A 20,883-nucleotide genomic window follows, 5' to 3' on the forward strand; every position below is an offset into this window, starting at 1 on the left:
TTATATTTACAAAAATTTAAAAAACTCAAATAAAAACTTGTTTGGTAAAATTTTTGATTTATAAATCAGTGGTCTCAGTTTATAAATTTGGCCAAAAAATAAAAATACAAAAAATATATTTCCATTTTGAGTTTTCAGTTTTTTTTTTTTTTTTTTTTTTTTACCACCCAACACTAGCCACCACCCGCCACCATTTTCCACCATCGTCTTCCGCCACCACCACCCGCCACCATTTTCCACCACCACCCATACCCCACCACCACCTGCCACCACCACTCACCACCCACCTGCCACCACCACCCGCTACTATCACTCACTTGCCACCCACTCGCCACCTTCACCCACCCCCTGCCACTACCACCACCACCACCACAACCACCACCACCACCCACCACCCACCTGCCATCCACCACCCACCACCCGCCACTACCATCCACTGCCTGCCGCCACCACCCACCACCCACTACCTACTTGCCATCACCACTCACCACCCACCTGTCACCACCATCCACTACTTGCCACTACCAACCACCTGTCACCCACCTACCCGCCACCACCACCACCCACCACCCGCCACCCACCACCATCACCCACCCGCCACCTACCTACCACCACTACTCACCACCACCCACTCGCTACCACCTACCACCCGCCACCGTCACCCACCCACCCATTCACCCACCACCACCACCACCTGCCACCTACCCGCCACCACCTATTTGCTATCACCACCCGCCGTCGCCACCACCACCACTACTACCTACTCGCTACCACCCACCACCTGCCATCGTCACCCACCCAACCACCATCACCACCCACCCGCCACCACCACCACCACCTGTCATCCGCCATCTACCTGCCACCACCACCCACCACCCACCACCCGCCACCGCCGCCACCACCACTACCCACCACCGTCACCCACCCACCCACTACCACCACCTGCCACCTACCCGCCACCACCCACCACCACCTGCCATCTGCCACCCACCTGCCACCACTACTCGCCATCGCCACTACCATCACCCACTCGCTACCATCCACTACTCGCCACCGCTACCGCCACCGTCACCCACCCACCTGCCACCGTCACCCACCACCAGCTACCCACCAACCACTGTCACCACTTTTCACCACCGTCTTTCACCGCCACTTCCCACCACTTGTCATTTTTCATTTTTTTTTATATTTTTAAATTTTTTTAAACATTTTGTCAATTACCAAACGTGTTTGTAGTTTATGTTTTTCTAAAAATAAACAAAAAATAAACAAAAATTAGTTTATAATATTTTTGTAAATATAAACTGAAAACGTAAACGTTACCAAACATTGTCATTGTAATTTTGTTATTTCATGACTCTCGCTGACGGACGGAGTTAAATTTTGAGGACATCAGTGGAAGCGGGTGTTATATTTTGTCAAAGTAATCGGCCAACTGCAATTTAAGCAAATTGTTAGAGGAGGTAAATGTAATTTGCTTAAATTTTAGCCAGAGTCAACATTTTGGATGCCATTGATTGAAACACAAAACTTGAGAGATAGAGCAGAGCACCGAAATGGGGCTATGGAAGCAGTAAACAATTGAGTGTTTGCTGATCAAAAAAATGTTTGAGTATGTGAGAAAGGAAGCCAGAGAAAGAGAAAGAGAAAGAGAAAGAAAGATTAAGAGATGGAAATACAGAGAGAGATTCGAGAGGGAGATGAGTGAAAATTATTGTGTCTTGGAGAAACTGAATCATCTAATGATCAGTAAGGCGTGCAATTTGACCGCAGATCAGATTGATCATCTCGACTCTTTTTATCACCGGCTAAGATTCCTAGCAATCGTTCTCAAGGATATGGACGAGAAGCAGCAGCAGCATGAGATGAACTATGAAGCTAAAAGCCTGTCGATGCAAATTTATTATGTGATCTGCAAGACAAGACAACTCGTCCGTTCTTTTGATGTTGAAGTTTCAGGGCAGAGGGACAGTTTTTTTGATATTTTTTTTGGCATAAATATCATGGAAGAGATTGAGACGATCGAGGCAAAAGTGGTGCAGTTTTATGACCAGATATATCAGATCCAACTCCTACAAGATGAGAAGTCCTTCAATGATGGAGTCCAATCGTCAATGTCAACGGAGAACAGAACCACGGTAGAGGAAGAAATTATGGTGGGCTTTGATGATGAGGCGTTGACTATAGAAGAGCGACTTATTGCTGGAGGAGGGAAGAGGCAGCTACAAATGATAAAAGAGCGACTTATTGCTGGAGGGAAGAGGCAACTACAAATGATAAAAGAGCGACTTATTGCTGGAGGGAACAAGCTGCTACAAATGATAAATTCGTCAACGTCAATGCCAATGCCAATGTCAATGTCAATGGGGAACAGAACCATGGTAGATGAAGAAATTACAGTGGGCTTTGAGGATGATGCGTTGGCTATAAAAGAGCTACTTGCTGGAGAGAACCAGCAGCTACAAATGATATCAATTGTTGGGATGCCTGGACTTGGTAAGACTACTTTAGCCAGAAAATTGTACAATGATCCTTACATCACATACTACTTTCATATTCGTGCATGGACCTATGCTTCTCAATTACCCACAAAAAGAGATATGTTGTTGGACATTTTACGTTCTTTTAATGTCGTCTTTACCGATGAAATTATAAACATGACCAATGAGAAGCTAGGTGAAAAGTTGTACAAGCAATTAAAAGGCAACAAATATCTCATTGTCATTGATGATTTATGGGATATTGGTGCCTGGGTCGATCTTAAAATGTATTTCCCCAATGACAACAATGGAAGTAGAGTTATGTTCACTAGTCGCCTCAAAGAGTTGGCTATGCATGCCTCACCTGATTGCCATCCTCATTGTCTGCGTTTTCTCACTGAAGAAGAGAGTTGGGAGTTGTTACAACAGAAGGTGTTTCAAAATGAAAGTTGCCCTCCAGAACTGATTATAATTGGGAAGGAAATAATGAAAAAATGTGCAGGGCTTCCACTTGCAATTGTTGTAATAGCAGGACTTCTTGCAAGGAACATCAAGACACAAGAGTCATGGAAACAAGTTGCCCAAAGTGTAAGCTCATACATTGTCAGTGATCCAAACCAGTACTTGGACACACTAGCACTGAGTTACAATCACTTGCCTCACCACTTGAAACCATGCTTTCTCTATTTAGGAGCATTTCCAGAAGATCAAGAAATCTCGGTGCAGAAATTAATTTGGTTATGGATAGCTGAGGGGTTCATACAAAAAATTGAGCAGAAAAGCTTGGAGGAAGTAGCAGAGGGTTACTTAATGGATCTAATTCAGAGAAGTCTGGTAATTGTTGCTCAAAACAGGTTTGATGGTCGAATTAAAACATGTCACATGCATGATTTGTTGCGTGATTTATGCTTGAAGAAAGCCAGAGAAATTAATTTCCTAAAGTGGATTCACAATTATGATGATGCTTATCCTCCTCCGCCAAGTAATTACAAAGCAAATAACCAATGTCGCCTGTGTTTCGGTTTTGACTTCTTGGAAAAATGTGATCATGTTCTCTTAGAGTCTTATTCCCCATTAGTTGTTCAATCATTATTGTGCTTCAGAAATAAGTCTGGGATAGAAATTAGGTACGGCGACAGTGGGTTTGGTGATGTGTTCTCGTTTATTTGTTGCAACTTCAAACTTCTTAGAGTGTTGGACGTATGGTACATCAACGCCTTCTTTTCAAGAGAATTAACACAACTAGTTAATTTGAGGTATTTGGCAATTAATTTGCTAGGTCGCCATGAATTATCGCCATCAATATCCAATCTCTCAAACCTAGAAACACTTATTATTATTTGTACACAACGGAGGGAGGTTATTCTGCCATGTAATGTTTGGAATATTGCAAAATTGAGGAATTTTTATGCTAAAGGACGAGCAACATATGCTGCATCTTTATGTTCTGAAGAAGTAGTAACAGATCACAACCATCCCTATATATTAGAAAACCTACGAACCATCGCAAACTTAGACCATTATGGATCTATTCAGGATTTATTGGCAAGAACTCCTTATCTTACAAAGTTGGGAATTTGTGGACAACTGATTTCAGGTTCGGGGAATTCAATGTTTCCTAATCTAGAATTTTTAGGACACCTTGAGACTTTGAAGCTACAAAACAATTATTTAACCAGTAACCCAACTACTCTCGGAGAGGTCAAGTTCCCCGCAAATATTAGAAGGCTAACCTTGAAAAATACAGGGATAGAGTGGGAGGAGATATCAGTCCTTGGGATGATGTTACCCAACCTTGAGCTTCTCAAATTAGAAAATGATGCTGCCCGGGGACAGCAATGGGCAACAACTGATGGTGGGTTTCCTCGACTCAAATTCTTGAAACTGAGGAGCCTCAATGTTGAGCGATGGATCACCTGCTCTGATCACTTTCCAAGCCTTCAACACTTATCGTTGGGATGCTGTCATTTTCTCGAGGAAATACCATCTAGTTTGGGGGAGATACTCACTCTGCAGCTGATGGAGGTAAACAGTTGTCGCACTGTTGAGGAATCTGTCAGGAAAATTAAGGAAGAGCAAGAGAGCATTGGAAATAATTGGTTGAAAGTGCTGATTAGGGAACGGTGGACCTGTGCGTACAACTTCTAAAGGTATGTTCTATTTTATATTTATGTTTAATTTTTTATTTTCTCATTTTAGATTCGACCCTACATAAAGTAATCTATCTCGTGTATGTATAAATTAACCTAAAACTCTATGCATGGTCTTAAACAAATAATTAAAATTTTATCTTAAAAATTAAAGTAATAATTTTAAAATTTAAAAGGAAAAAATAGTAAAAATTATGTGAATGAGTTGTTTTCATTTAAATTGCACTAAAGTCGTGTTTTAATTGTGTTATTATTAATATTTTATTTTAAGTATTAACTAATATATATATATATATATGTCATTACGTGGGTTAGTAATATTTTAGAGCAAAAACATTGAATGATTTATAAAAATTACATTTAGAAAAGAAGATAAATAATATGTACTTTTATATTAGATTTTCTCAAATGACATAACAACGAAAATTTTTAATTTACAATTACATAATAAAATTCATTTAAAATTTGTTAAAATTGAAAATGAATTGGAGAATGAAATAATTTTTTTATTTTATAGAAAGAGTAAGCATTAACCCCTTTTCCCAAGCCATCCAAAATGAAGTCATCTCTAACCCGCATCAAGCTCCACCTCTAAATCATTTCACTGCTCTTGTTAACCACTATCAACTCGTGTTTTAGTTCCCTTCCTATACACATTTTTTTATTCCCCTTCCCCCAATTACCCTTACAATTTTCAATCCTACAATCAACCTCTAAGTGAACTTTGTTAGAATCTACACCAGCCATAGTCTATGATCTTTATCCTCATTAACTAAACTAACCCCTTGCAAATAATCTCATCGAATGGATTATAAAAACATGGAATGGTTAGGTCAACTATTAAAAATATGAGGAAAAATATCAAATCAATTAGAATAGGGCTAAAAAAAAAATGTCATTTTCATTGGGGTCAAGTATGTCTTATGTTTGGTGCAAGTTATTTCTTGTGTTTGATGCAAGTCTTTTATGTGTTAGACTTTCATCCAAACAATACGAATATATAGTTCAAAATTTTTTAATTTACCTCACTGATAAGCAATCTTCTTAAAATATGAACCTAAGGTCGGACGCAAGTTTAGATATTCACAAACTGAATATTACAACATTTGTACCAACTTATCTTGACCCAATTCCATTTAATATCTTTTCTATGTCCTATCCAGCACTATAAACCAACATTATTTACTTTTTAGTTTGAAAATTAATTAATTTAAATATTCTAGCTATAATTAATTATATATATAAGAGAAATCAATCTATACATAATTAAAAATATAAATCTATAAATATTGTCTAAACGTATAGAGTTTTTTTTTTTTTGGATATAAATCATTTTGTTAGCCAATGTTTGTATCATGGATAAAAATAGATAAAAATTCTAATTTGACCTTAATATCTTTGAATTGAACTGCTTAGACTGGTCTTAGACTTGTTGAACCATTCAACTTATAGTTAGTATTAGAAAATTACATGTATTTAAAATTTACCTAAATGGTAATTTTGTAAGCTACTTAAAAATTTATGAATTTTGTATTTTCAATTCATTGTTCATAAACAAAAATTTTATTTGAAAAATAAGTGAAAACAATAACTATTATAAGGTGGGTAAATTACACTCACCTCCCTTGAGATTTCTGACAATTACATTGGCCTCTCCTATTTTTTTCAGAAATTACACCGACCTCCCTTGAGGTTTATTTTTTATTTGCATATTCCCCCTTTCCTTTAGTTGACTGTTAGTTTGACTAATTGTTCTTTTTTTTCTTCTTCTTCTTCTTCTTTTTTTTTTTGTTGAAGGTCAGTGATTAGTTGTTAGATTATCACATAGGGGGGTTTTAGTTTGATTTTGTATAACATTTGAAGTGATTATCTATAAATTAAAAATAAAATAAATCAATTAATTATTTTTTAGGCAAACAAATTAATATGAATTATTGAAGCCAAATGAAAAATACAAGAACTTGTATGTATGTAATGCATAAATTATATATATATATATATATATATATATATTTATAGTTAAACAATGTGGGTATTTAAAAATATTATTTAATACTATTCAAATAAATACAAGTGTTGTCCCAATTTTATTTTTATTAATTTAGATAGTAAGACTCATGTCATCAAAAAAAAAAAAAATAAAAAAAATGAAGAAGATAGTAAGACTCATCAATTTTATCTTTTTTTTTTTAAGACAACTAAACTGTATGATGTCAAGTATTGATTAAAAACTACCAAATAACTTCTCTTATATTTATATAATTAATTTTTTAATTTGTTTTATCATCACTTTTGTCATAACAATAGGTTATTCTAAAATCAAAAATGCTGGAGAGCCCGAAAAGGAGGGGCTCGAATGGGTGTATGTCGGATGTCCACGCGGACGACCGGGTCAAAACTTGTCTACCGCGGTTACCTTTGTTGACCGCGGCTGTCAACCTTCTCGCTAGACGACCGGAAAGGTGAATTTTGAGCCATTCGAGCCAACCTCCTTCTCGGGCTACCTAGCACTGCTCTTATAAAATACATACCATTTTATATGTAACATATGCAAGTTATAACATTTGTGGTGTTGATTACCACAAATATTATAACTAATTTTTTTTTAGTCAGAACTAAAAAAAATGACTCATAACCAAACACAACATAAGGTATAACCAAAATAATAATCGCATATTTAATGTTTATTAACAAAAAAATCTCTAATGTTAAAATTACTAAACTAACCCTCTCATTAACGCCATTAATCATTGGGAAAGTCAATGTAATTTTAGAAAAAGAAGGAGAGATCAGTGTGATTGTCGAGAACCTCAATCGAGGTGACTGTAATTTATCCTTATAAGTTATATATTTTATTTACATATATTTAAGATAATTGCATAAAAAAATTGATATTAAATTTTTTAATAATATTTAGAGTTATGCTAGGGATCTCAAATAAATTACCGAATTTTTTTACCAAACCTCTTACATGGGTATGGGACCTACACACGTGATTTGTGTGGGTCCCACACCTATGTGAGAGGTTTGGTAGAAAATTTGGTAATTTATTTGGGGTCCATAGCATTTTCCAAATATTTATGCTACATTTGGATAATGTTTACAGGGAAAACAAAATTAAATTAATTAAACAAAAATGGTTATTTTTGTACTATTATCTAATTCATTTTTTTTTTCATATTCTTAACCTAACTAGAACAAAATACAGTTTCTTTCACTCCATTTTCATTTTTTTTTCATTTTTTAATTTAACTAAGCATATAGCATTTTATGTTTTTTCATATTTCATTTTCAATTTTAATTTTTGTAATTTTTTTTGGAATATATATATATATATCTATGTATTGAGTAACAATATTCATGTGATCTAATAAGTATATAAAAGTAATTCAAAAATTATCAAAAAATAAAGTGTATGGAGTATGTGTGTGCTAAAATTTTACCACACAACCAATATCTGATCTTCCTCCTAGAATTCTGGGAACACAGTTGTAGAACACGCAACCTATATAGATCCACGTCTGCACAATTAGAAGAATAACTAACTCGATTGCTTGTCAACTGAGAGGGCACTTTGATGATAAAGTCAGTAAATTAATATCCCAAGATATTTTGACAAATTAACGGTAACTCAAATAAACACGCATAAACTCACGTACCTCTCACACATGGGGGTGCTTATATAAAGGTGTCCTCCTAGAAGTAGTGATCAAGTCGAACACTTATTCCTTTTAGAAATAATACTAGATGATTCATCTCTCCCAGTTAGGTTACGGTTAACCTCTCAAAAGAGTCCTAAATACACCCAACCTAGGAGTCATTCATTCACTAGGATTTTTGTCTTTCACCAAATAGCTCAGCCTAGACATGGATCATTTTCATACCTCAGCCAATCACATTCCACCATGTGGCACTTCAGGCCAAGGTCATGCCACGTGGACATGTCGAAAATTATGTCCCCACACCTGGCTCCTAGACACTATCACCTCAGGAACCATAACCACAACTAAGGCTACTGAAGACAAAGCTGCAATGACAACAATAACACACCTATAAAACTATCATAAGGATGTAAGATAGTAGTACACAATCCTCTCCTCTATAACAAACGTAGTTAGTTAGAATCTATAACTAATCTAGAGATACTTTGTTTTGTTTCCATGTATACATTGATCAAAGGCTTCTATGAGTAGTTGAGTTCATAATGAAATAATAGAAAATATCTTTTTTGCTCTCTCTCTCTCTCTCTCTCTCTCTCTCTCTCTCTCTCTATTTTCTTCATGGTATCAAAGTGAATTAAAGTAAGAGGAACATTGAAATTAGTATTAGTCAATACAAAAGGATGTTTGTGACTCTTTGAGACACAACAATGACTGCAAAAAGAAGAACAGTCTTTATGAGAAATGGAAAAACCACTAGTTTTAGCTATATGATGAAAAACATCTGAAGAAGGATGCCCTAGTCTCTTATGCCAAGTGGCAGCTGGAGAACTAATACTAGAAAAAACCTTTGAATAGTGATCAAAATGAAAGGGAAGGAACTGATAGAGACCATTCTGATGATGACCTCTACATAGAACTTGGTTGCTGTGTTTGTCCTAAATAACAAATGATTTATCAATAAATGTAATGGTGGAAGCATTATCTAATGTGAGTTGATGAACATAAAGCAAAATAGATGAAATTTGTGGAACATGCCACACATTATTAAGTTTGAATTTGGAGGTAGGAATGGCAACGGGGCGGCGCGAGGCCGGGGATCGCCCTCCCCGTACCCGTCCCCGATCCCGATCCCCAGCGGGGATCCCATCACCCCCCACCCCCGTCCCCAACGGGGATCGGGTTTTCCCGACCCCGAAAAATTCCCGTAACTCTCTCTCTCTGTTGAGCTTATCATTATCAACAACATCATTGATCATCAACAACATCATTTTCATCAACAAAAACATAATAAAAAAAAAAAGAAAAAAAAAGACACAGATCTGCCATGGCCTGGCGGTGGCCTGGCGGAGGAGGAGAGAAATTGAGACAGATCTGCCCATTCTAATTGGGATCTTCTCAGATCTTCTCAGATCTGATGGTGGCCTAGCGGAGGAGGAGCCGACGGAGGAGGAGGCCGCGAGAGGGGATGGGAGGAGGCCGCGAGAGGCGACGGAGGAGGAGGAGGAGGAGGAGGAGGAGGAAGAAGTGACGGAGGAGGAGGCAGCAATGGCCTGGAGGAGGAGGAGGCGGAGGTGTTGATGGTCTGGAGGAGGCGACGAGAGGAGGAGCCGACTGCGTCTGTGGAGAGAAGAGAGAGAGTGAGAGAAGAGAAGAGAGACAGAGAGTGTGTGTGAGAGACAGATCAGAGGCGTAAGAAAGGGACAGGGGGTTATATATATAAATAGATAAACGGGGCCGGGGTTATATATATATAATAAAGGAAGGGGTATTATGGTAATTTTATTTCAGGGAGAAACAGGGTCGGGGACGGGGACGGGGACGGGGACGGGCCGGGTCCGAGGCTGTGAAAGTGATCCCCGTCCCCAGCCCGAATCTGATCGGGGATTCAATTTCAAATACCATCCCCAGCTCGTTAGGGGTATTTTTCGAAAAAAAACCACTCTTATCGGGGGCAGGGGGTCGGGTTCCCTTCGGGCCGGGTTTAAATTGCCATCCCTATTTGGAGGGAGTAGATAATGTTGTTTCTTCTCCTAGTCATGCTTCTGTTTCTCCTAATCCTAGTCCTCTTGCTAACGATCATGTCTTCTTCTTCTATTCCTTTTTCTTTCTCTCCAGCTGGTATCAGTCTTACTATTCCTATTTTACCTCCTCCTTTGCCTCTTAATTCTCATACAATGACATAACTAGAGCTAAAGATGTTGCGCCTACCTCTTCTTTGTGTCTAACAGCTTCTTTACTTCCCAAGATGCAATTGCAATTTGAATTGCACTGTTTTGTTTCTACCTGTATTCATTTTATTCATAATAAGTATGTTTTGATACTGTAAACACCGCATTTTTGACCAACCTTAAGAGTTGGGCACTACTGATGGTTTACTTAGTGGAGAAAGGTGTGCAAGGCAAAGGTTCAATTTATTCGGCAAGGAGAGAGTCAAATCTCAACTTCACACCCCTTTTGGACCGAAACAATCTTGATCAAAAGATTTTGGACCTTGAAACCCTCTCTTTCAAAATGTTTTAAAAATAAAGTTCCTACGATGTTCCGACGCTTGCATTTCGTTAAATGTTGCGCTTTTCGGTAAACCGAGTGAGGACAAAGTGGAAATAAATGAAAGAGAGATGATATCTTTGAAAAATCTTTCAAAACACCTTACTTAGGGGTTTGGAGTTGAAGAAAAGAAGAGAAGGGGGAAGAAACCTAGTTGGGGGAGAAAATGGGCATGAACCGTTAAGAGAGGGATGAGTAGTCCTCGCTAAATCAGGTCTATTTATTTGCATACTTGGATTTCAGCTATGAGGCCACCACCATTGGAAATATTACTTCTGGGGCTTCATTTTGCACTCAAGAATCTCCTAAAGCCAAGTCCGGACCGGGGAGATATGGTTGATTGAAGTAGGGCATCAGTCCGGTTGGACCGAATCTGCGCAACTTCACCAAAACAGGCATAACTTTTTTCACAAGAGGAATTTTGATGCAAGGCTGGTGCCATTGGAAAGGTAACTTCTGGGGCTTCAATTTGCACACTTGGATGACCACTTTTGGACTTCCCAATCACTCACCGACCACCTTTCTTTCCGGCAGACCAATTTTTTGTCCTGAAAAACCAGAAAAAGTAGCAGGCCGACCAGAAAAGGTGGTTGGCCGACCACCTGAACCTTTTGACCTGGTCGGCTGACCAGGGAAAGTGGTCGGCCGACCACCTGAACTGGTCGGCCAGCTTTCTCATTTTTTGTCTCAATGAGTTGAAGCCAGCTGTGCCAGCTAGAAGCCTCAGAATGCATCCTCTATACATATGGAGGATGTTTAAGCTAGCTTTTAAGCTTCTTGGAGAAGCTTTAGACCTTCTCCTCTATAAAGGCAAGGGATCTCTTCCATTGCTAGGGTTTAGAACCTGTTTTGAGCATACATACACTTTTCCTCCATATCTCTATATTCCAAGCTCCAAAAACCCTTGTTCTTGGTCCCATTGCACTACACCTCCAAGCACAACACCTCCATTATCAACCTAAGCACCTAGGAGCTCATTTTTAGAGGTTGGAGAGTTCCTATTTTGGTCCAAAAGCTGCTAGCCCTCTGCTCTACAAGGGTAAGACACTAGTTTCCTCTTTTGGCCCTTATTTTGCTTCATTGTTTAGCCTTACTTGCAAGCATTTTTGGGTTTCGTCATAAACTTAAAAAAAAAAAAATTTTGAGCTTATAAACATGTTTGTTTAAGGTTATTTTTCTGTTGGGGGTCATCTACCCCCTTGCATGCTCCATTTCCTCTTGTTTTGAGCTATGCATTAGAGCATTTGTGTTGGCCTTGGTTTGGCCTTTTAGCCACTGAAATCCAGCGGATTTTCAGTGGCTAACATGTGTTTTTGAGCCTTAAAATTAGAGAGGGGTGACCCTCTCACCCTTTGTTTTGTTTACTAGCTTTCTTGGCCTCACTAAGGAGCCCCCATTTGCATGTTTTGAAGCCATGCTTCACGCCACTTTTTGTGAGTTTTGTGACCTGCATGAACTCTGTCCAGAGCCCTTTTAGCCATATTTGATGTCTATCTTGCACGTGTAGAGAAATCCTTTTCATGGCCTTTCAAATGGCCCTTTACTTGCATGCTTCCTAACCTCATTCCAGGCCCTTTTTGGTGGGTTTTAGGACCCTCATAACCTCTTTCCAGAGGTGGTTTTGTCATTTTGTATGTCTATCATACATGTGTAGAATAACCCCTTGCATGGCCTTCCAAAGGAGCCTATCATTCTTGCATGCATTGACTGAGTTTCAGTGGATTTTTGGGCATATTTTGGCATGGAATACTTCTGTTTTTGGCTGGTTTGGTGAGCTCTCATATACTTCATATAGTTGTAGTACAACTCATGGTTCACTAGCTTTCTTTGCATGCTTTGTTGACCCTTGATTTTAGCACTTTTTGGCCATGCCTTAAACTGATGTTGTGCATATTTTGGACTGCCTTAGCTCTGTTTTTGGGTCTCATGGTCGAATGATGTTTGTTTTGCATGCTTGTAGTTCAATACCCATGCATAACCTTGAGTTTTGAGGCTCATTCCATACATATACTGAGGTGTGTTCATGTTTTGGGTCCATTATATATCATATTTCAGAGCTTGTATGAATGCCATATTGCCATGTTTTCTACTCTTAAGTGTGCTTGAGAGTTGTCCATGAATGTCTTGTTTTCGGACCATTGAATGAGCTCCATTTCTTCACATTCCGAGCCATCATTTTAGGTCATTTCCCCACTGTTTCAGACCTGCCTATGGTCTGTTTGGGGTTGATTTTGCCATTAGTGCATTGCTTTGGGTACCTCTAGTGTAACGCACTTCACTAGTTTCGGTACCCGGGCCCCCAAGCATGCATTGTGTGACATATTTGCATGTTTCGGGACCATCTTTTGTGCCATTTCAGAGCTGTATCATATGTCATTCTATGCCATACTTCATCCTCTGCCATGCTTAGTTAGAGTTGCATGTTATGCCTTAGGATCGGTCCTTTGCATCCGTGCATGTTTGCATGTGTTTTGGTTGTCTCATTTCCATCATATGGCCACTGATGTGAGTGTGGCTGAGGTCCACTCATATTGGTGTAAGTCCATCTTGCATTTGTATATGCCATTTAGTTCAGGTGCACATGATAGTCTTCGTAAGTGCATTGTGTATGCCATACTATGTCACGTGCATTGTGTATGCCATTTTAGCCCATAGCATCGCGTATGCTAGGTTGCATGTTAGTCGCATTGTGTATGCCATCTCATTGCTTTGTGTTTGGAGTAGGGTTTAGTCTGAACACGGAAAACGAGGGACGTTTCGTACTCTAAGTGATGAACTGTGCCTCGATTCTCGGTCGTCGACACTCTTGACTGTCCATGATAGAGTTCTTGGCTTTACTTGCTTATATGTGCATTCATTTCAGATCGAGTCGTGCAATTCGACTTCTCGGCCATCATGCATCGAGATGCGTGATTGGTGGCACGAGGATCGAGGACTACACTCCCTAGAGCTTGTGCAATGATAGGGAGAGTGGTCGTGCACACATTTGTTGAAAATACATTGCCTTTTCTCTCTCTTGCCTTTGTTGCAAAAAAAAAAAAAAAACTAGAAACCAGAGGTAGAAACTGGTCGGCCGACCAAATTTTCTGGCAGGCCGACCACCCTCTTTGGTCTCCACCACAAAGGGTGGTCGGCAGGTGGTCTCCCATGCTAATAACTGGTCGGTGGTCTTCCTAAGGTGGAGTTTCAGCCTTTTGGAGCTTTATTCAAGTTTCTGGGATCAATTGCAAACAAGGGTGAGGCGAGGCATCATGATGGAATTTACCGACAAGGCAACTCGAGCATGCATGCATCTTTCATCAGTCAGAACAAAGCTGAGACAGTCCATCACTTGTAGTATTGCATGCTAGTTTATTCGCTTTCCTAGTTAATTTGTTAACTAATTAGGGTTTTTGTAATATTTAATTAGTTAGAGTAGTTAATTATTCATTCGGATTGTATTATTTATTCGAACCCTCCGAGCGAGGGCACAATTGTAATAAGTGTGCGTGTGTGTGATGTATGTCTTCCAACCCCACGTCTTTCTCCCTTTTATTTACCAGCTTATGATGGTTAGATTAGGGCATGTTTCAATTAGCATACTTATGCTTGCATGTTTGCATCATTCATCTGTATTGCATGCACCGGGCTCGGTGCATCATACTAACTGCATTGTATTTCAATTCCGAGTTGAATACGTATATCAGTTGTTGCATTTCGTATGCCATTTTAGAATAGCCGAGCCTATCTTAGTTGCATTTTTGCATGTATTGCATTAGCCATCTTAACATGAACTAGGATCATGCATTGATTACTAACTAGTTTCTGTTTTGGTTTGGAGTACTTGGTAAGTATTTATGCTTTAGCATCCTCGCATGTGTGTGAGTGACTGCCATGATAGCATGCTTACCATGAGGCTATGTGCTTATGTGATATAACTGCCTGAATGCCTGTGGGTGAAGGTTGGATTATCTGAATTGGAATAATACATTGATTGTGAGTTTTAAGCCCACTTGAGAGTGGCAAACCATCACGTTTTCTAAGCCCACCCGAGGGTGGCAAATCCACGTCTTAGCCTACTTGCGGGTAGCACCATCAAACCATTTTCAAAATAAACAAACATGAGATGTGTTGCTCCAATTCAGGTGATCCAGTCTATACTTGTATGCTGTGCGCATCACGTAGTAAATCTAGGCTAATAACCGGAATAAGAATGCATAATGTTTTCAAAACTCGATATCATGATTAGTAGAGGTCGGTCTTTGATCGGGCGAGCGGGGGTGCTCACGAAGTGACCTTTCCCAATCGCACTCAAGTTCTCGAGCCGAGGCAACTTTGGTGATGACGGACACGTGGCCTTAGGCAAACGAGTCAGGGTTTCCTAAATTCCCCAAAATAAAATATTTAGGTGGCGACTCTGTATCTGGCAAAGCAGTCCATGTTTGACACTTCTTTCAAAAAAATCTATTTTAAAAAACGATTTGCCGGATTTGGACTCTTTGATGATTTATTGGTCTTGCATTGCACTCTGCGAGATTAGATACAGGACCGTGACATTTGAGTCCTGAACTGTAGTAAGCGCAATGAACAAAATGGGATTCCCTCCCGGGACGTTCGGGGACGTCTACAGATACATGTTAAAAAACATATAAGAAAAAACAGAAGTTTGTGTTTTTAAGATGCTATCGAAATCTACCGTAGGGTCATCATTAGACCAGTGACCCGGCTAGGTCCATATTCTTGGGTAGGCTGGCAAAGCCCGAAAAGGGCTTGGTTTGAGACTAGGTCTAGGTCTAGGTCTAGGTGTTGTAGACTGACTAGTTAGCCCTTGAGAGGTGATCAATTAGCCCATTGGCTCGACCCACAAGTAAAAAATAGGAATTTTTTTTTTTAAAAAAAAAAAAAAAAGATTGTTAGTGTTAGGCACCTCACTAACTCTTCAGGGCCTGGGCCTAAAATTTTTGGCTCTGGCATGGCGTGGCCCACTAGGAAAAAAACCTATTGAGCTTAGCCACAGAAGAGCTTGGGCACCAATTTCACGAGTTGAGCCAACCTTGCCTGACTGTACTCGCAATGCAAATTGTCAGGTCATGACCTACCATCTTTAGATCTAATCAGTAATTTTCCTCCTATGATGGATATACTGATTTGAGTATATCAAATGAGCATAGGGCTGGGATAACTGTGCTCAAACGAAGTTGATGTTTAAACAACTTACTGAATCTCTTCTTCTAATGCATTTGCTAAAATATAATATTCAGAAAAAATGAGTAGTTTCCCTTTATCAATTTTGTGTTGGCTATTTGTATTAAGAACAATACCTTTTTTTTTCTCGTATAATTTAGTAAAATTTCAAAATTATTTCCATTTTTTTGAAACAAAAATGAGACAAAACAAGTTTTTGTTTCCCGTTTTCAAAATATTTGTAAAACATAAACAAAAGATTAAAACATAAACATTACCAAATGGGAGTTTAAGAGCTCAACCTTGAGAAAAATCGAGAAAGAGTGGGAGGAGATGTTGATCCTTAGCTTGTTACCCAATCTTTGTTGAGAAGTGTTGATATGATAAGTGCTGAATATTTTTCACTCGACCGTAGATCCAACTATGAATACATAGTTCTCTGTATATTGGTTGTATTTTTTCTAATCATTGCACAACCGCAATCACTGTGGACGTATGCCTAATTTTGGGATGAACCACTTTCAATCTTGTATTCTTGTGTGTATTTATAATTTATAATTCCTATTTTATTCCTTTCTATTTTCGCGTCTCACTCATCCTGATTAGGTATTCCGCATGGGTAACAACTTGCCAAAGATCTTGATCTAACTAGTGGAAAACTTTGGACTAACCTGTGAACTACCGCATTGAAACATCTTATAATGTTATGTCTATTGTGATGTTTCTATTTTTTGTCATGTTCTTTTTCTTTTTCTTTTCTGAACTTTTTTTTTCTTTTAAGATTTCACACAGGAAGATTAATGAGGAATGCAACTTCACAGTGAATTTTAATTTTCTCAAGTGGAATTTCATTGTTTTTGGTAGTACTTGTATATCCTTTGGCTAAAAATGTAAAACCAGTTTGATAACATGTTTCAGGATGAAGATTGTCTTGCTTATGGCTTCCCTCCCTTGTTCTGAATCAAACAGAAATGGTGTTTTCAAAGGTGCTATCAGAGAAAATGTACCAATTAGAGATTGAGTGTTTGATTGCGCTAGAAATTGCTAGTTAAGTGTGCTTGTTATGTAATATAACTGTTTGTGAGTGCTTATCTGTAATATCTAACTACTGAATTCACCCAAAAAAATATATAACTACTGTTTGTGTGGAAATTGTTGGAGTATTATTCTATCTTGTTTATTGTCAAAATATAAAAATGGAGTAGAGTTTGTGACTTTAAATTCACCTGGTTTAAGCAGATTTAGGTGTTTGGTATGGCTGGCCAGCCACTTCAACTAGGAGGAACAGAGCATTTGAGTTAACAATGTATCTTTTATTTTTCATTTAGGTTGCATGCATGATACATAACTTATTCACCATGCATTAATAGTTTTGAGTGGTGGAGATATACAGAAAGAAAAATTGTACAATTTTTTTTGTATAGAGTGATGTGGCGTATTATGGTCTGTCGATTTAAAAACAGAATTTTCATCATTGTGATCTTGATTACAAATGAGTAATGTTATACAACTTGGATTACATTGATCTTAAAAACTTCTTAATAACTACTAAACACATATTAGAAGGTGTTTTATATTTCATTCAACAAGGGATATACAAAGTGTGACAGCCATTCCAGATATCAGTGAGGTTAATTAGAGTACAGTACTTTTTACTGCCGAGCTGTTGCCATTGTTCATTTCTGCCAGCACTTTGGCAACTGCAATGTACACGAACCCGCCAGCCGTGAATCCTAGAAACAAAAACAAAATTTAAAACAACAAAAACATATTGGGATTCTTACTAATGCTAATGCATATGATACCCTCAGCGTCAAAATGAGCTTGCTCGGATCATTTCTTTAAGATTTTTTACCTCAATCAAAGATGATCGTCCTTGATCTTGACCCATGACTAAAGCCTGTGCGACAATAACAGTAAAAGGTGATTATTAATTCTTCAATTCGTTTTGGGATTAAAAAATAAGATTCAACTTGCCATACTAAAACAATACTAACCAATGTTGTTTTTGCTAGTGCCACCGGTGCTGAAAGGAAATCGAAAAAGAGAGCTTTCAAGAGACTGAAACCGGATCTTACCAACTATGAAGCACAACTACGGATATGGATGTGGACACAGACATGAATGCGGACATGGGACAAGGCGAGTTCAAAAAATGGGGACATGGAAGACGGGGACACGGCAATAAAATATGCTTTTATATATATATATATATATTCTATCTAGATTAATATTACATCAACAAACAATCAATATTAACAAAAACTAACTCTAATTCTATTTCTATTTCTATTTTATTTTTTAAAAAGTATTTTTAAATTAACACTTGCAGTTTATATCTTTTTTTATGAATGACCTATTAAGTATTTAAATCTTAAGAAAAAAATAATAAACATTCAACATTTATCAAAAAGCACTAAATAAAATGGGAAAAAGACAAATTGAAATGTCCCTAGTGTGTTCCCGAAGTGTCCCCAACGTGTCGCCTGAAAATAAATTAATTAAATAAGAGGACATGCCATGTGGTGTGTACCATACCCGACATGTTTGTGTATCCGGCACGGATACGACACTTGTTTTGTAGTGTCGGTGCTTCATAGCCTACCAAGATTCCAAAATCACGTATCTGCACAGGAGGGTTTGACAAAAGATATAGCACCGAAGTAAAGTTTAATTACATTTATAATTAAAAAATGAAAAGTTTTTAAGGATGAAATACAAGATTTAGTGTTGCCCAAAGTATGATTATATTTTAATGTGGCGTTCATAATGACAAAATATAACTACGCCAACATGGCAAATCCTTAATGACACACGACAAAAATATGTCAACAAAATTTAGATCACATATTTCCTTTAAGATAAATTATGTTAATGTGGGGATATATTTTTGAGTACCGACACGTGGCAAGGTGACGCCAACGTGTCAGCCGAGGTGTTACGTGTTAGGGTCATAACGCCGAGGTGATCTCGGTCAAGCCGAGGTTATCTCCGAAGATATCGGAATCCGAGATAAGTGAATAAGAGATAAGGGACAAGAGTCCTAGAATGAAGAGGAAACTTAGCTAAGATAAGGATAAAGCTCTTAGAGAGTTTATCTTTATCTCTTGAAGAGTCCAAAGTAAGTATTAAATTGGAGTCCATGGAAGTCAGGCTTCTGGTGGGATTAGGATTAAGTAAATTATAAAAGAGAGGCACCCCTGTGGGTCTAAGGTACGTAATTTTATGCTTTGAGTAGTGAGTTTAGCACTTGATTATCTTTGAGAGATATACTGACTTGATCGTCGGAGTGCCCCCGGGTTGAAGAGCCATCGCCGGAGCCTTTTCTTTCTGTTACAGGTTAGCTGAAGCCATCTATTCTGCCGGTGCTCTCTAGCTGATTACTAAACGGGCAGTGTGATCAGAAAATCACTCACACAATTTGGCGCCGTCTGTGGGAACTTAGAAGAATAGATGGCCAGTAACGGACAGAAGGAAAACATTGGGGGTGACACTCCTGCTGGGAGTGGCAGACCAATTGACCTTGACGTTGAAGGAGACAACCACAATATAGAAACTCATGACCAGGGCCACGGAGAGAAAGACGTCGGCCAAGAGGGCGACACTTCGAAGAGGACAGACCAAGGCAAGTACTATAACGAAGATAACCTTCAAGTATGGAGGGATAGATGCCTATGGAGGGATGAGGAAGTAAAAGAATTGGCAAACAAGTTGGCAGACCTACAGTCGGTTGTCAACTTCATGATGCAAAACAATGTCATGCAGCCACCATACCCGCTGCAGGATACGCCGATGCTAGCAACTAATACCCATAAAGGAGGAAGAAGAACAATCCCCGAAGTCCCTCAGCACACCAAGAGTGGAAGGCACTCTCACCGACCTTCCAGGGAAGTCGGACGAGAGGAGCCGAGACGAGAGGAGTCCCGAAGAACGTATCACACGAAGGACCTAGAGCCCAAAGAACATCGGCATGTTCAAGGGCAGGCACTCTGCTTTGATACAACACATGGAGAGAGATCAAAATGAGCCCACCGCGAGGCCGAAAGTAGTGTGCCGAAAAGATTGAAGTCCAAAGATAGCCGAGCTCCAGGGAGGAGTAAAGAAGACTTGAGAGATTACCTCAAGAGGAAGCAACAGAATGCTGAAGCCGAGGTAACTTCCCCGGTTAAGCCGAAGACACCATTCTCGGTGGAATTGGACAAATTTGAAGCACCAAAGACATTCAGTATGCTGAGGTTCCAAATATATGATGGTAAGTCAGATCCCACCTTTCACGTTGGACTATACCTGAATTCAATGGCATTATATAGTGAGAACGAGCCATTGCTCTACAAAGTATTCCCCTCATCCTTCGGGGAAATTACATCAGATTGGTTCCATAAACTACCGAAGTGAAGCGTAAAGACTTGGGAAGGCCTGGCCGAGATGTTTGTGGCCAGGTTTGTGACAAATAAACTACAGCCCTTGAGGGTCGACGCACTGATGGCTTTAAAAATCACCAAGGATAAAGGCCTTAGGGCCTATTCAAAAAGGTACTACGAGGTGTTCAATCGAATACCCGAATGCAACCAAGAGGTAGCAGTCGTGTCTTTCAAGAACAGCCTGAAAGATGACTGCCCACTACGGAAGTCTTTGGCAAAGACATTGCCAAAAAGCATGGAAGAACTCATGGCGAGAATCGAGAAGTACGCCAGAGCCGAGGAGGATGCGTCGGGAAATAAAGAAACAAAGCAGGAGAAAGGAAACGGCTCGCCGAAGCGAAGCCGAGGTAACAATGGACCGACCAAATAAGCAAACGGAAAAAAAATGAAGCTAAGACTCCTCTCCATCCGTTGGTTGAAATTGAAGATCAGATGCTGGTTGAGAAGACATCCCAACAGC

The 20,883-nt window shown here is 39.0% G+C and overlaps 1 protein-coding gene across 2 annotated transcripts; it reads left to right on the forward strand.

Moving 5' to 3' along the window:
- The first annotated feature begins 1,492 nt into the window (after positions 1-1,492).
- Positions 1,493-17,154, forward strand: LOC114301355 (putative late blight resistance protein homolog R1A-3). 2 transcript variants are annotated; one of them, XM_082893726.1, is made up of 2 exons: positions 1,493-4,630; positions 6,938-16,914. In XM_082893726.1, the coding sequence occupies exon 1, from the start codon at positions 1,605-1,607 to the stop codon at positions 4,626-4,628; it is 3,024 nt and encodes a 1,007-aa protein (XP_082749852.1). In that variant the 5' UTR covers positions 1,493-1,604; the 3' UTR covers positions 4,629-4,630; positions 6,938-16,914. The 2 variants fall into 2 exon arrangements, with proteins under 2 accessions (XP_082749852.1, XP_028102117.2); XM_028246316.2 differs by lacking the exon at positions 6,938-16,914 and adding an exon at positions 16,921-17,154 and having other exon boundaries at positions 1,494-4,630.
- The last annotated feature ends 3,729 nt before the right edge of the window (positions 17,155-20,883 follow it).

The sequence above is a fragment of the Camellia sinensis genome, chromosome 11 (genome assembly GCF_055761805.1).
Source record: "Camellia sinensis isolate YWXY chromosome 11, ASM5576180v1, whole genome shotgun sequence".
Taxonomy (NCBI): Eukaryota; Viridiplantae; Streptophyta; class Magnoliopsida; order Ericales; family Theaceae; genus Camellia; species Camellia sinensis.

Coding starts and splice junctions, on each gene's coding strand:
- LOC114301355 (XM_082893726.1), top strand. CDS start 1,605: ATGTTTGAGTATGTGAGAAAGGAAGCCAGAGAAAGAGAAAGAGAAAGA.